The 15,968-nt window shown below is 40.4% G+C and overlaps 1 protein-coding gene across 2 annotated transcripts in view; it reads right to left on the minus strand.

Moving 5' to 3' along the window:
• Positions 1-15,968, minus strand: part of MRAP2 (melanocortin 2 receptor accessory protein 2) — an 86,444-nt gene that overhangs the window by 21,526 nt on the left and 48,950 nt on the right. For both annotated transcript variants that reach the window (XM_068551533.1, XM_068551534.1), the window contains exon 2: positions 13,389-13,521. In XM_068551533.1, the coding sequence (XP_068407634.1) occupies positions 13,389-13,521 (133 nt within the window). The remainder of the gene's footprint in view (positions 1-13,388; positions 13,522-15,968) is intronic.

Consider the following 15,968-nt stretch of genomic DNA (forward strand, 5'->3'; position numbering starts at 1 on the left):
GACACACCTGAAGGCCAGAATTACAGCATTTTAAAGTGGAAGAGACTATACCAAGGTACACAGTACATAGTTGACTTACTTTCCTGTATGTCTTGGGGTTTGTTCCTGAAGCTAAGGGCCTCTACTTTAATCAGATCTCTTAATCAAAACAGTAAGGACCCACCCAGGAATTTTTGTTTTTTCCTAATGAGAATGTTAAAACAAAAGCACTCCTTAATAATGATATAGTAAGTAAAGTAAGTATGTAGTGTATCATACTTCTCCCCACATTTTGCAGGAATTTTTTCTAGCTATAATCATTTCTAAATGTAATATGCCCCAAAGAGATTTTCAACTGTTTCTGGAAATGCACCAACCAAAACTACAGCAGCAAGCTGTTTTCTCTGCCCCTTAAACTAAGAAAAAGAGACAGGAGCAAAATGACACAAAAATAAAATCTGTGTCACCAAGCTGTAAAAGCTTAGATTACAGGGAAATATATGGCAATTTGCCCAGTCATTTTGATTTCCACTAAAATTCTTAACAGCAAGTATCCTTACCTACAGATTTCCCCAGAAAATAACAGATTAAAGAATCAAAGTAAGTTAAAGGGGGTGATTTCACACCCTGACGGCAACAGCCCTCCATCAGATAATTGACGACAGCGCATCCTAATGGATTCCATGTACTTTATTTATTTATTTTTTTTACTTCCACAAAGAAGTACTGAGAAGACATCAATACAGGAATGAGCAAAAGCATTTAATTATTACTATTCACTTCAGGGGTAAAGGATATGTGGTTTAGTTAATGATTTTTAAGGAACAAAAATAGAAAGCTCTTGATCCAGGAAATTAGTAACTCTGAAGCCCTTTACAGTCCCATCGCTGGAGACCAGAGGGCAGGAACTAGCCAGGGTATCACTGCTCCTGTCCCTCTAATTGTCCAGCCAGATGCTCTGCCACAGCCATCAGCAATCACTAGCATCCAGGCCCTCAGGACCTATACATGAAGCCCCGGCTCTTGTGGTTCTTCCTGCAATGAGGGAGTGGGAACAAAGGCTAAGCACTTAATTAGCTGGAATTGGGAGTTGACCACGATGGAGACTCAGGAGGCTCCTGAGCTCCTGTCCTCCCACAGACACACGGAATATACAGCTACATATGTAGCAATTCCCTCTGAAAGAGATCCAGAAACTAGCTGAGCAACTCCTACACATCTGACAAATGATTTCCTACTCGCATCCAAATGAGTAGGAAAGGTAAGAGACACAAGGGGGTGATTTCACACCCTGATGAGACACATTCTTGCCATTAACTCCACCCCCAGCACAGCAACAGAGCAATCTGAGGTAACCCCCAACTCCCACATTCTCCCTGAGGAAGGGTTTGGACCACATATCTAGAGCCCCACTGGAGGCAGTTCAAGATGGTGGTGTAGGAAGTTCCTGAATTCACCTCCTCCCACGGACACAACAAATCTACAACTACATAGGGAATACTTCCTTCTAAAAAAGACCTGAAAACTGGACAAACAGAGCCTCCACAGCAAAGCATAAAAAGACAGCACTGAGACAGTTAGGAGATGCAGAAACACAGCCTCACCAAAAAAAAAAAACTCCACCCTAGGTGCAGCGACCTACAATTGGGAGGGATCTCAAAAATACAGAACTTTTCTCTAAGGAGTGAGGGGGTCTGTGCTCTATAGCAAGCACCCCAAATCTTAGATCCTGCATAGGAGAGACAAGCCCCCAAAATGCCTGGCTTTGAAAACCAATGGGGATTACGTCCGGGAAAAACACAGATCTGTAGGGAATGGAGAACCTGCTTTTTAAAGGGCTCACAGACTCCCTTGCCCCAGAATCCAGCACAGAAACACCCGTTTGAAAAGCACATGGCCTATTCATGAAGGAGACCCATTAACTAATCTTCAAGCATCTACTGGAAAGGCAGGAACCTGCTGGGACTCTTTCTGGTGATGGACACACTGGCAGATGCCATTCTTGTGATTTCATTCTACCTTGCTAATGCCAGCACTGGTGGGTGCCATTTTGGAAGTCTCCCTCTAACCTGTTAGTGCCAGTAGGTGTGCCCCACTGAGAGCTCCACCCACCCCTGTGCCACAGATGGGTTGGGCAAGACCCCTGCCCACCCCTGCACTGCAGCAGGCTGGCACATGCAGCCCATACAGGGGATGCCCCTTGAGTGCCCAGCTCTAGTGGCCAGGGCGTCTGGGCCCCACAGGACTTCCTACACAAGGCCACTCCTTCAAGACTGGAGGAGGCAGCTTTTTGGCCCAATACACAGAAACAAACACAGAGAGTTACTCAAAATGAGGAGACAGAGGAATATGTCCCAAACGAAAGAACAAGACAAAACCTCAGAAAAAGACCTTAATGAAATGGAGATAAGCAATCTACCTGATAAAGAGTTCAAAGTAATGGTCATAAAGATGCTCACTGAACTTGGAAGAAGAATGGAGGAACACAGTAAGAGCTTAAACAAAGAAAGAGAAAATATAAGAAAGTACTAAACAGAAGTTAAAGAGCTGAAGAATATAATAACTGAACTGAAAAATAAACTAGAGGGGTTCAACAGCAGACTGGATGAAGCAGAACAGACCAGGAAGACAAAGCAATGAAACTCACTAAGACACAGGAGCAAAAACAAAAAAAGAATTTTAAAAAGTAAAGATATCTCAAGGGACCTTTGGAACAATGTCAAGCAGAATAACATTCACATTATAGGGATGGGGTCCCAAAAGGAGGAGAAAGGGCCAGAAAGCTTATCTGAAGAAATATTAGCTGAAAACTTTCCTAGTCTGAAGAAGGAAATAGACATCCAGGTCCAGTAAGTCTAGAGAGTTCCAAATAAGATGAACCCAAAGAGATCCACACCAAGACACATCATAATTAAAATGATAAAAGGCAAAGATAAAGAGAGAATCTTAAAAGTAGCTAAAACAAAACAAAAAGCAAAAAAATACTTTACATATACAAGAGAAACCCCATAAGGCTATCAGTAAATTTTTCAGCAGAAACTTAGCAGGTGAAGGGAGTGGCATGACATATTCAAAGGGCTGAAAGGAAAAAATTCCAACCAAAAATTCTCTACCCAACAAGGTTATCATTCAGAATTGAAGAGATTAAGAGTTTCCCAGATAAGCAAAACCTAGAGGAGTTCATCACCATTAAACTGGACTTACAAAAAATGTTAAAGAGACTTCTTTAAGCTAAAAAGGAATGGCACTGATTAATAACATAAAAACATACCTGAGTGAAAAATCTCACTAGAAAAGGTAAATCAATAGTAAAGGTAATAGATCAATCACTTATAAAGCAAGAATGAAGATTAAAAGACAAAAAATAGAAAAATTAACTAAAACTAAAATAATTAGTTAAAATATGCATAAAATAAAAAATGTAAAAGATGTCATCAAAAATATAAAACATGAGGGAGGGAGTAAAAAAAAAAGTAACCTTCTGGAATGTGTTCAAATTTAAGTTGTTATCAACCTAAAACAGACCATTATATGCATAGGGTGTCATATGTAAACCACGGTAGCCACAAACAAAAACTTATAGTAAATACACAAAAGAAAGAGGATTTAACCTAAACATAACGCTAAAGACAGCCATGAAACCACAAGGGAAGAGAGAAAGAGAAAAAGAAACAGAGAGGAACTACAAAAACAATCAGAAAATAATTAACAAAATGGCAATACGTACATATCTATCAGTAATTACTTTAAACGTAAGTGGACTTAATTGTCCAATCAAAAGACACAGAGTGACTGAATGGATAAAAAAACAAGACCCATCTGGATGCTGCCTACAAGAGATCCACTTCAGAAGTAAGGACACACACAAATTAAAAGTGAAAGGATGGGGAAAGATAGTCCATGCAAATGGAAACCAAAAGAAAGCTGGTGTAGCTATACTCGTATCATACAAAATAGACTTTAAAACAAAGAATGTAATAAAAGACAAAGAGGATATATATAATGATAAAGGGGTCAATGCAGCAAGAAGATATAACACCTAAAAAATATATATGCACCCAATATAGGAGCTCCACAATACATAAAGCAAATATTAACAGGCCTAAGGAGCGAAATTGACAGCAACAAACTAACAGTAGGGGACTTTAACACCCCACTTACATCAATGGATACATCATTCAAACAGAAAATCAATAAAGAAACATTGGGCTTAAACGACACATTAGAGCAGACAGACTGATTTCAAAATATACTACAAAGCTATAGTATCAAAACAGTATTATATTGGCATAAAAACAGACACACAGATCAATGAAGAAAAGAGAGAGCCCAGAAACAAACCCACATATATATGGACAATTAATCTATGACAGTGGAGCCAAGGACATAGTATGGGGAAAGGACAGTCTCTTCAATAAATGGTGTTGGGAAAACTGGACAGCCACATGCAAAAGAATGAAACTAGATCACTCTTTTACACTATACACAAAAATTAACTCAAAATGGATTAAAGGCTTGAATATAAGACCTGAAACCATAAAATTTCTAGAAGAAAACATAGGTGGTAACCTTATTGACATCATTCTTAGTGATTTTTTAGAGATCTGAGTCCAAAGGCACGGGAAACAAAAGCAAAAATAAATAAATGGGACTACATCAAACTAAAAAGCTTCCGCACAGTGAAGGAAACCATCATCAAAACAAAAAGGCAGCCTACTGAATGGGAGAAATCTGTAAATCATATATGCAAAAGCAGTTAATATAAAAAATATAGAGAACACATACAACAACAAAAAACACACACAACTCTACTAAAAAATGGGCAGAGGATCTGAATAGACGTCTTTCCAAAGAAGACATACAGATGGCCAAAAGGCACATGAAAAGATGTTCAATATCACTAACTATTAGAGAAATGCAAATCAAAACCACAATGAGATATCACCTTACAACTGTTAGAATGGCTCTCAAAAAGACAAGAAATAGCAAGTGTTTGAGAGGATGAGAAGAAAAGGGAACACTTGAGCTCTACTGGTAGGAATGTAAATTGGTGCAGCCACTATACAAAACAGTATGGAGATTCCTCCAAAAATTAAGAATAGAACTACCATATGATCCAACTATTCTACTTCTAGGTATTTATCTGAAGAATATGAACACACTAATTTGCACAGATATATAAACACCTATGTTCATTGCAGCATTATTTTTTTAATTTAATTTAATTTATTTTTATACAGCAGGTTCTTATTAGTTATCCATTTTATACATATTGGTGTCTATATGTCAATCCCAATCTCCCAATTCATCCCACCTTTCCCCCCCCCCCACACCCTGCCACATTCCCCCCTTGGCTCTTTCAGATTTTTCATCATTAGTGTATAGGAATGCAAGAGATTACTGTGCATTAATTTTGTATCCTGCAACTTTACCAAATTCATTGATTAGCTCTAGTAGTTTTCTAGTGGCATCTTTAGGATTCACTATGTATACCGTCATATCATTTGCAAACAGTGACAGTTTTACTTCTTCTTTTCCAATTTGGATTCCTTTTATTTCTTTTTCTTCTCTGACTGCCGTGGCTAGGACTTCCAAAACTTTGTTGAATAATAGTGATGAGAGTGGACATGCTTGTCTTGTTCCTGATCTTAGAGGAAATGCTTTCAGTTTTTCACCATTGAGAATAATGTTTGCTGTGGGTTTGTCATATATGGCTTTTAATATGTTGAGGTAGTTTCCCTCTATGCCCACTTTCTGGAGAGTTTTTGTCATAAATGGGTGTTGAATTTTGTCAAAAGCTTTTTCTGCATCTACTGAGATGATCATATGGTTTTTCTTCTTCAATTTGTTAATGTGGTGTATCACATTGATTGATTTGTGTATATTGAAGAACCCTTGCATCCCTGGGGTAAATCCTACTTGATCATGGTGTATAATCCTTTAATGTGTTGCTGGATTCTGTTTGCTAGTATTTTGTTGAGGATTTTTGCATCTATGTTCATCAGTGATATTCTGTAATTTTCTTTTTTTGTAGTATCTTTGTCTGGTTTTGGTATCAGGGTGATGGTGGCCTCATAGAATGAGTTTGGGAGTGTTTCTTCCTCTGCAATTTTTTGGAAGAGTCTGAGAAGGATGGGTTATAGCTCTTCTCTAAATGTTTGATAGAATTCACCTGTGAAGCCATCTGGTTCTGGACTTTTGTTGTATGGAAGATTTTTAATCACAGTTTCAATTTCATTACTTGTGATTGGTCTGTTCATATTTTCTACTTCTTACTGGTTCAGTCTTGGAAGGTTATACTTTTCTAAGAATTTGTCCATTTCTTCCAGGGTGTCCATTTTATTGGCATAGAGTTGCGTGTAGTAGTCTCTTAGGATGCTTCGTATTTCTGCGGTGTCTGTTGTAACTTCTCTTTTTTCATTTCTAATTTTAATGATTTGAGTCCTCTCCCTCTTTTTCTTGATGAGTCTGGCTAATGGTTTATCAATTTTGTTTATCTTCTCAAAGAACTAGCTCTTAGTTTTATTGATCTTTGCTTTGTTTTGTTTCTTTTTCATTTATTTCTTCTCTGATCGTTATGATTTCTTTCCTTCTACTAACTTTGGGTTTTATTTGTTCTTCTTTCTCTAGTTCTTTTAGGTGTAAGGTTAGATTGTTTATTTGAGATGTTTGTTGTTTCTTGAGGTAGGATCGTATTGCTATAAACTTCCCTCTTAGAACTGCTTTTGCCACATCCCATAGGTTTTGGATCATCGTGTTTTCATTGTCATTTGTCTCTAGGTATTTGATTTCCTCTTTGATTTCTTCAGTGATCTCTTGGTTATTTAGGAACGTATTGTTTAGCCTCCATGTGTTTGTCTTTTTTACGTTTTTTCCTCTGTAATTGATTTCTAATCTCATAGCGCTGTGGTCAGAAAAGATGCGTGATATGATTTCAATTTACTTAAATTTACTGAGGCTTGATTTGTGACCCAAGATGTGATCTATCCTGGAGAATGTTCTGTGCGCACTTGAGAAGAAAGTGTAATCTGCTATTTTTGGATGGAATGTCCTATAAATATCAATTAAATCTATCTGGTCTATTGTGTCATTTAAAGCTTGTGTTTCCTTATTAACTTTCTGTTTGGATGGTCTGCCCATTGGTGTAAGGGAGGTGTTAAAATCCCCCACTATTTTTGTGTTACTGTCGATTTCCTCTTTTATAGCTGTTAGCAGTTGCCTCATGTATTGAGGTGCTCCTATGTTGGGTGCATATACATTTATAATTGTTATATCTTCTTCTTGGATTGATCCCTTGATCATTATGTAGTGTCCTTCCTTGTCTCTTGTAACATTCTTTATTTTAAAGCCTATTTTATCTGATATGAGTATAGCTACTCCAGCTTTCTTTTGATTTCCATTTGCATGGAATATCTTTTTCCATCCCCTCACTTTCAGTCTGTATGTGTCCCTAGATCTGAAGTGGGTCTCTTGTAGACAGCATATATATGGGTCTTGTTTTTGTATTCATTCAGCAAGCCTGTGTCTTTTGGTTGGAGCATTTAATCCATTCACGTTTAAGGTAATTATTGATATGTATGTTCGTATTACCATTTTCTTAATTGTTTTGTTTGTTTTTGTAGGTCCTTTTCTTCTCTTGTGTTTCCCACTTAGAGAAGTTCCTTTAGCATTTGTTGTAGAGTTGGTTTTGTGGTGCTGAATGCTCTTAGCTTTTGCTTGTCTGTAGAGCTTTTGATTTCTCCAATGAATCTGAATGAGATCCTTGCCAGGGAGAGTTATCTTGGTTGTAGGTTCTTCCCTTTCATCACTTTAAATATGTCATGCCACTCCCTTTTGGCTTGTAGAGTTTCTGCTGAGAAATCAGGTGTTAACCTTATGGGAGTTCCCTTGTATGTTTTTTGTCATTTTTCCCTTGCTGCTTTCAATAATTTTTCTCTGTTTTTAATTTTTGCCACATTGATTACTATGTGTCTTGGCGTGTTTCTCCTTGGGTTTATCCTGTGTGGGACTCTCTGTGCTTCCTGGACTTGGGTGGCTATCTCCTTTCCCAGGTTAGGGAAGTTTTTGACTATAATCTCTTCAAATATTTTCTTGGGTCCTTTCTCTCTCTCTTCTCCTTCTGGGACCCCTATAATGCGAATGTTGTTGCATTTAATGTTGTCCCAGAGGTCTCTTAGGCTGTCTTCATTTCTTTTCATTCTTTTTTCTTTATTCTCTTCTGCAGCAGTGAATTCCACTATTCTGTCTTCCAGGTCACTTATCTGTTCTTCTGCCTCAGTTATTCTGCTATTGATTCCTTCTAGTGTAGTTTTCATTTCAGTTATTGTATTGTTCATCTCTGTTTGTTTGTTCTTTAATTCTTCTAGGTCTTTGTTAAACACTTCTTGCATCTTCTCGATCTTTGCTTCCATTCTTTTTCCGAGGTCCTGGATCATCTTCACTATCATTATTCGGAATTCTTTTTCTGGAAGGTTGCGTATCACTGCTTCATTTAGTTGTTTTTCTGGGGTTTTATCTTGTTCCTTCGTCTGGTACATAGCCCTCTGTCTTTTCATCTTTTCTATCTTTCTGTGAATGTGGTTTTTGTTCCACAGGCTGCAGGATTGTAGTTCTTCTTGCTTCTGCTGTCTGCCGTCTGGTGGATTAGGCTATCTAAGAGGCTTGTGCAAGTTTCCTGATGGGAGGGACTGGTGGTGGGTAGAGCTGGCTGTTGCTCTGGTGGGCAGGGCTCAGTAAAACTTTAATCCACTTGTCTGCTGATGGGTGGGGCTGGGTTCCCTCCCTGTTGGTTTTTTGGCCTGAGGCGACCCAACACTGTTGCCTACCTGGGCTCTTTGGTGGGGCTAATGGCGGACTCTGGGAGCACTCATGCCAAGGAGTACTTCCCAGAACTTCTGCTGCCTGTGTCCTTGTCCTCATGGTGAGCCACAGCCACCCCCCGCCTCTGCAGGAGACCCCCCCAAAACTAGCAGGTAGGTCTGGTTCAGTCTCTATGGGGTCACTGCTCCTTCCCCTGGGTCCCAATGCACACACTACTTTATGTGTGCCCTCCAAGAGTGGAGTCTCTGTTTCCCCCAGTCTTGTTGAAGTCCTGCAATCAAATCCCGCTAGCCTTCAAAGTCTGATTCTCTAGGAATTCCTCCTCCCGTTGCCGGACACCCAGGTTGGGAAGACTGACATGGGGCTCAGAACCTTCACTCCAGTGGGTGGACGTCTGTGGTATAAGTGTTCTCCAGTTTGTGAGTCACCCATCCAGCAGTTATGGGATTTGATTTTATTGTGATTGCGCTCCTCCTACCATCTCATTGTGGCTTCTCCTTTGTCTTTGGATGTGGGGTATCTTTTTTGGTGAGTTCCAGCATCTTCCTGTCGATGATTGTTCAGCAGTTAGTTGTGATTCCGGTGCTCTCGCAAGAAGGAATGAGAGCATGTCCTTCTACTCTGCCACCTTGAACCAATCCACAGCATTATTTATAATAGCCAAGATTTGGAAACAACCTAAGTGTCCATCCATGGATGAATGGATAAAGAAGATGGTGCACACACACACACAGAGAAAATGGAATATTACTCAGTCATAAAAAAGAATGCAATGTTGCCATTTGAGACAATGTAGATAGAACTTGAGGGTATTATGTTAAGTGAAATACATAGACACAGAAAGACAAATACTGTATAATTTCACTCATATGTGGAATCTAGAACAAACAAACAAAACAAACAAAAAATTGATAGACACAGAGGACAGATCAGTGGTTATCAGAGGCGAAGGGAGTTAGGGGACAGGCGAAATGGGTAAAAGGGGTCAACTATACGGTGATGGTGGATAACTAGACCTTTGGTGATGATCAGTTTGTAGCGTACACAGATGTTAAAATATAATTTTGTACACCTGAAACTTACATAATGCTATATACCGATTTTACCTCAATTTAAAAAAAAAAAAAAGACTCCCACTAGAGAGACAAGCCTCCTAAACATCTATTTCTGAAAGCAGACAGGGTTTGTGTCCATGAGAATCCAAGGTTACAGCAAACAAAGGAGCAGTTCTTCATGAGCGTGCACATGACTATCTCCCCAGGGCTCAGTGCAGAGGGAGCAGGCAAAAACACCCATTTCCCAGTCTTTCTCTGAAAGGGGTTTATCTGCTTACTTTAGAAGATGATGCCTGAGGGCCAGACTTCTAAATTATCAGGCATCTAGGGGCCAGCTGTGATCCTTCCCAGGGACCAGTGAAGCCAACACTGCCTTCTCCGTCTAGCCCACTCCAATAATAAAAAACCAAGTTGTCAGTATCTCCCTGGAAGGAGCTTTTATACAAGTCTGGCGCCCCAGCTTTTGCAGCTGCTGCCCAAGGGACTGCCTGATATCCTAGCTCTGATAGCCATGAGTCCCACAGGACTGTAGTTCTTAAAAAGCCTGAGAGCACCCTTCCATGGCTCTCCACCAGGCTCAGCACAGAAAGAGCAGACAAAATGCCCATTTCCCAGTTTCTCCCTGGAAAGAATTTAACTATTTACTCTGCAGTTGCTGCCTGAGGTTCTGCTTCTAATCAAACTGTATCTAGGCACTGACCACAATCCTCTCCTTCCGGACACAGACAGGTCTTGACACACCCTCAATTACTAGGAGCTACTAATACAAAGAAGTTTGCTTGAACAATCATGCAAGTTTGAGAGAAAACTAAGATCTCAGGCCTGGCTGAATGACAAGGTTCATTTCCTATATAAGACCACTCTGCTAAGACTGGGAGTGGTGGCTCTTTTATCTAATGCACAGAAACCAACACAGAGAGTCAAGGAGACTGAAGAAATAGAGGAATGTGTTCCAAACAAAAGAATAAGATAAATCTCCAGAAACAGATCTTAGTGAGAATTCAAAATAACGGTCATAAACATAGGGGTAAGCTCCTTGACATCACTCTTGGTAATGATGTTTTGGATTTAATAGCAAAAGCAAAGGGAACAAAGGCAAAAATAAACACGAGGGAGAAGGAAACCATCAACAAAATGAAAAGGCAAATTATGGACTTTGAGAAAACATTTGCAAATCACATATCTGGTAAGGGGTTAATATCCAAAATATACAAGGAACTCATACAACTCAATAGCAAAAAAACAATGCAATTTAAAAATGGGCAAAGGGGGACTTCCCTGGTGGTGCAGAGGTTAGGAATCTGCCTGCCAATGCAGGGGTCACGGGTTCGAGCCCTGGTCCGGGAGGATCCCGCATGCCGCGGAGCAACTAGGCCCGTGCGCCACAACTACTGAGCCTGTGCTCTAGAGGCCACGAGCCACGACTACTGAAGCCCGTGTGCCTGGAGCCCGTGCTCCACAACAAGAGAAGCCACCGCAATTAGGAGGCCTGCGCACCGCAGTGGCGGGTGGCCCCCGCTCGCTGCAACTAGAGAAAAGTCCAGCGCAGCATCGAAGACCCAACACAGCCAAAAATTAAAAAAAAAAAAAAAAAAAAATGGGCAAAGGGCCTGAATAGACATTTTTCCAAAGAAGATATCCAAATGGTCAACAGGTACATGAAAATGTGCTCAACATTGCTAATCTTTAGAAAAATGCAATTCAAAACCTCAAAGAGATATCATCTCACCACTGTTAGAATGTCTGTTACCAAAAAGACAAGAGATAACAACTGTTGGTGAGGATGCGGAGAAAAGGGAGCCCTTGTGCATTGTTGGTAGGAATGTAACTGGTGCAGCCACTATGAAAAACAGCATGAAATTTCCTCAAGAAATTAAAAGTTGAACTACCATATGATCCAGCTTTCCCATTTCTGGATATATATCCAAAGGAAATGAAAGCGTTATCTTGAAGAGGATATCTATACTCCCATGTTCATTGTAGTATTATTCACAATAGCCAAGGTATGGAAACAACCTAACTGTCTATTCATGGATGAATGGATTAATTAAATGTTATAGATAGATAGATGATAGATAGATGTTTGAGTATTATTTGGCCTTTAAGAAGAAGGAAATACTGTCATTTATGACAACATTTGTGAAACTGGAGGGCATTATATGAAGTGAAATAAGCGAGACAGAGAAAGACAAATAGCGCATGATATCACTTTTATGTAGACTCTAAAAAAAAGAGAAGAAGTCGAACTCATAGAGACAGAGAGTAGAAAAGTGGTTGCCAGGGGCTGGGGGATTGGGGAAATCAGGAGAGGTTGGTAAAAGAGTATAAACTTTCAGCTATAAGATGAATAAGATCTAAGGATCTAATGTATAACATGGAAAGTATAGTTGATAACACTGTTTTGTACAATTGAAATTTGCAAGAGAATAGAACTTAAATGTTCTCACCAACAAATAAACAATCAAACAAATACATACCTGAGGTGATGGATGTGTTAATTAGCTTGATGGGGGGAATCTTTTCACAATATATAAAATATATCAAATTACCACTTTGTATACTTTAAATATATTACAATTTTATTTGTCAAGTATACCTCAATGAAGCTGAAAAAAATAGAAAGCCCACTTTGCAAGTAGGAGTGAGGAATCATGAATGCCAGGACAGCTTCGAGTGGCAGCGGCCAGGAAACACAAAAGAAGTGAAAGCATTTCCTTTGCCACATTTGCATCTTCAATTCTAGTCTCTCTTGTATTTCCTAGCATGTTCCATTAATCTGAGCCAGATAAGAACCTACGATTTTTATGGTGCTGCAGACATTCATTCTGAAACAAGCAAACATCTCTGGAATATTTATGGGGTAACCACGACAGGACCCAGTAGTGGGCAGCACTTTCTGCTTGTTATGTCAACTCTGCTTAAGGAAACTGAGCTGCTTCATGCTGGCCAGTCAGCAGACACTTATGACTGGAGGTGGATGGTAACCTTTCATAGAGTTATATTTCCTTGCTCTGTGCTGGATCATTAATCACACCAATAACACAAAGCACAATGCATGCCTATAACACAGAGCTGGGAATGACTGCGGGCTAGTCTGGTCCATCACTATGAACACACACAGACAGACTGCTTTCCACAGCCCCAGAAACCCAGCGGGGCTGAAAGGACATTGCGGACTGTTACAAGAGAAGGTTCTTCAAATTAGAGTTCCAAATTCTATTTGTGTACACATTTTTGATGGTCCAAATGTTCACATGGTTTCAGAGAGCTGGCATCATTAATTTTTTTAAAATCTCAATTTGAAAATGACATTGATTCATGTTCCCCCACTAAGGGAATCGTTCAAGTTCTTCGTCAATCATATTATACATCCCTGAGCAATGAGCCTATATTTGGAGGGGGTGTTTTCCAGGGATTTGGGGGTAGAGGACAGATTTCTATAAAAAGGATGTTCAGGAAAAGTAAACACTGGGGATTTCACAGGTTAAAGCAAACACACATCATGCTTACAATGGGGAATTGCACAAGACTTACATTTGTGAGCCTTCAGTCCTTCAAAGGAAACTGGTCCAATCTCATAATACTCATATTCCCAGGTGTAATCAGAATTAGATGCAGATTGCTGGGACGTCCTGTTAGAAACTAACCTCTGGGCAGACATCTCCACCTGCAGAAATGGAGAAAGGCAAGTGTAGAGTCTGTTAACGCATCCACATTGTCCTCGACCATGCTCAGGAGGTCAGCAAGCAACGGCCTCAGGAAGGTCCTATCCACCAGGTCAGGGACAGCCCTCCCTGGCTGCCTGCATTCCCAGTGGCCATTACTTCCTTTTATCTCTCCACGAGACTGGTATGTATTATTTGCAACCAGAGGCCATGTCTTCTTTCATGGTTGTTCCCCCAGAACTTAAACCAGTGCCTGGCACATAACCAACTTCCAATAACTGATGAAAGAAGGAAGTAAGGAGGGGGAGAGTGTATCAAAATCTCTGAGATCACGACTTCAGCCTCATCACCTATCACCACCTATACAGAGCCTACAGAGAATAAGTAAAATCAGTATCAGAAGAGAAGAAGCTCAGTAGACCTCTACTGGGCACCTACCATGCAAAAATAAAGACATGCGACCTCTGTCTAATGAAATAAGGGTGAAGAAAAAAGAAGGAGTCAACAGAAGTCACATCATCGGAGAAGATCCTCAGTGGAATCCCCAATCCTGGCCACTGCTAACTCCTGAAATCTGTCCTAGTTCCAGGATGTCCCAATGCCTTGTTTGTTATAATTTGAGATTTAAAAATGCTGACTTCTTTGCAAGACGACGTTGTACTGTGCAGCATGGATACCAAAGGCGACACATCCACAGAGCCAATATTCAGTACTGAGCATCTGCTGTATGTGAGGCACCATACATTGTGGGCTAGGAGGAGATGTTAGACCAGGACTCCAGAGACCTCCCCTAATAATGGGGAAAGAACACTAAGTGACAACAGTAATATAAGGGAAAATCTGAATAAAGTACCAGCCAAAACCAAGATCCACTGAGCAGTATACCCACTGGATCCCACTCCACAAGAGCTTTCTGAAGCTCCCCTTCTCCCACCCCCATGGGGAAGTACCACCCACCACTGCCATTAGGGCACAACCCCCAGAGAAACTGAGGCAAAATCACCACCACCCCTCTGGCCCAAGGCACGAGTCTCACCTTTCCCTCTTCCGTTCTTCCCCAGGCCAGTCCTGGACCCCACAGAAACAGACTCCAACCCCTCACATTCTATTGTTCAAAAGATGGTGTGCTCTGACCCAGAGACGCGTGCCAGTATCAGAATTAGAGGGTGACTCTGAGTGCCCAGACAGGCGAATCACTCCTCCAAAGGTAGAAGAGAATGGACCAATTGTCCTTTGGGAAAGAAAGCTACACAAATTTTAAGAAAAGCTGACCTTTGAGTAAGGATTCAGTTACCTTCCTAATACCGGCACAAAAATAACATAAAATCATTACCACCATATCTTCTTTGGCATTTCTAGTATTTGAACAAGAGTTGATTTCCCTCGACCATGAAATAGACGAGGGTCTTCATCATTGTTCTCCCTCCATTTGTTATGTTGCCAGGGAAGACACTTCAGCTCTCCCAGCCACATTTTCCTCATCTGCAAAACCGACCATCCTGACTTCCTGTTGTTGGAAGGAAGTGGTTCTGGCTACAGTCACTAATTGACACCATCATCACCCACCTGGCCCACTTCTTGAGCCTCCTGTTTTTTCTGCTTCTACTCTTACAGATCCATTGCAATCCATTCTCCACACATCAGCCAAAGATCTTTTAAAAAGACAAATTGCCCTTGTCACTCTTTTGCTTAGTACTTTTAAATGGCTTCCCATTGCTCCAAGGACAAAGTCCAAAATCCTTAAAATGTCTTACAAGGTCATGGCTTGAGCCCTGCTGTCTCCTCTCATCTTGCCTCCTACCCTATACCAAGCCGCACTTGGATTTCTTGCAGTTCCTCAAATACTTCATGCTCCCTGCAACGGGCACACATACTGTTCCCTCTGGCAGGAGTATCCCTCCTACCACTTCATCCTAACCCACCCCTCCTTCTCTGCATACTCTTGTCATCTACACCGGAATCAGCAAATCCAGCCCACTACCTGTTTTTGTATAGCCTGCAAGTGAAAAATATTTTAATATATTTAACGGTTGGGGAAAAAAATCAAAAGAATGATATTATTTCATGACCTGAGAGAATTATGTGAAATTCAAATATCAGAGTCCATAAATAAGGCTTTATTGGAACACAGCTATCCTCGTTTGTTTTTGTATCTTTTGTCTTCTCTAGCACTATAACAGCTGAGTAGTTGTGACAGAGATAGTAGAGCCGCAAAAACCTAAAATATTTACTTTCTGATATTTTATAGAAAAAGTTTGCTAACCCCTCCCTGCCTTGAGAGCCATGGGAAAAAAATGATCTGAGCTTCTGTTTTCCCATCAGGAGAATGAAGGTGATAACAGTACCTACATGATGGAGTTGCTGTAAAGATTAAATGTGATGTTGCATGAAATGTGCATAGCCAGGACCCAGGTTGAGATCAATCAAGAGTAGCCAGCGCTATTATTAT

Source organism: Eschrichtius robustus, chromosome 9, assembly GCF_028021215.1.
Source record: "Eschrichtius robustus isolate mEscRob2 chromosome 9, mEscRob2.pri, whole genome shotgun sequence".
Taxonomy (NCBI): domain Eukaryota; kingdom Metazoa; phylum Chordata; class Mammalia; order Artiodactyla; family Eschrichtiidae; genus Eschrichtius; species Eschrichtius robustus.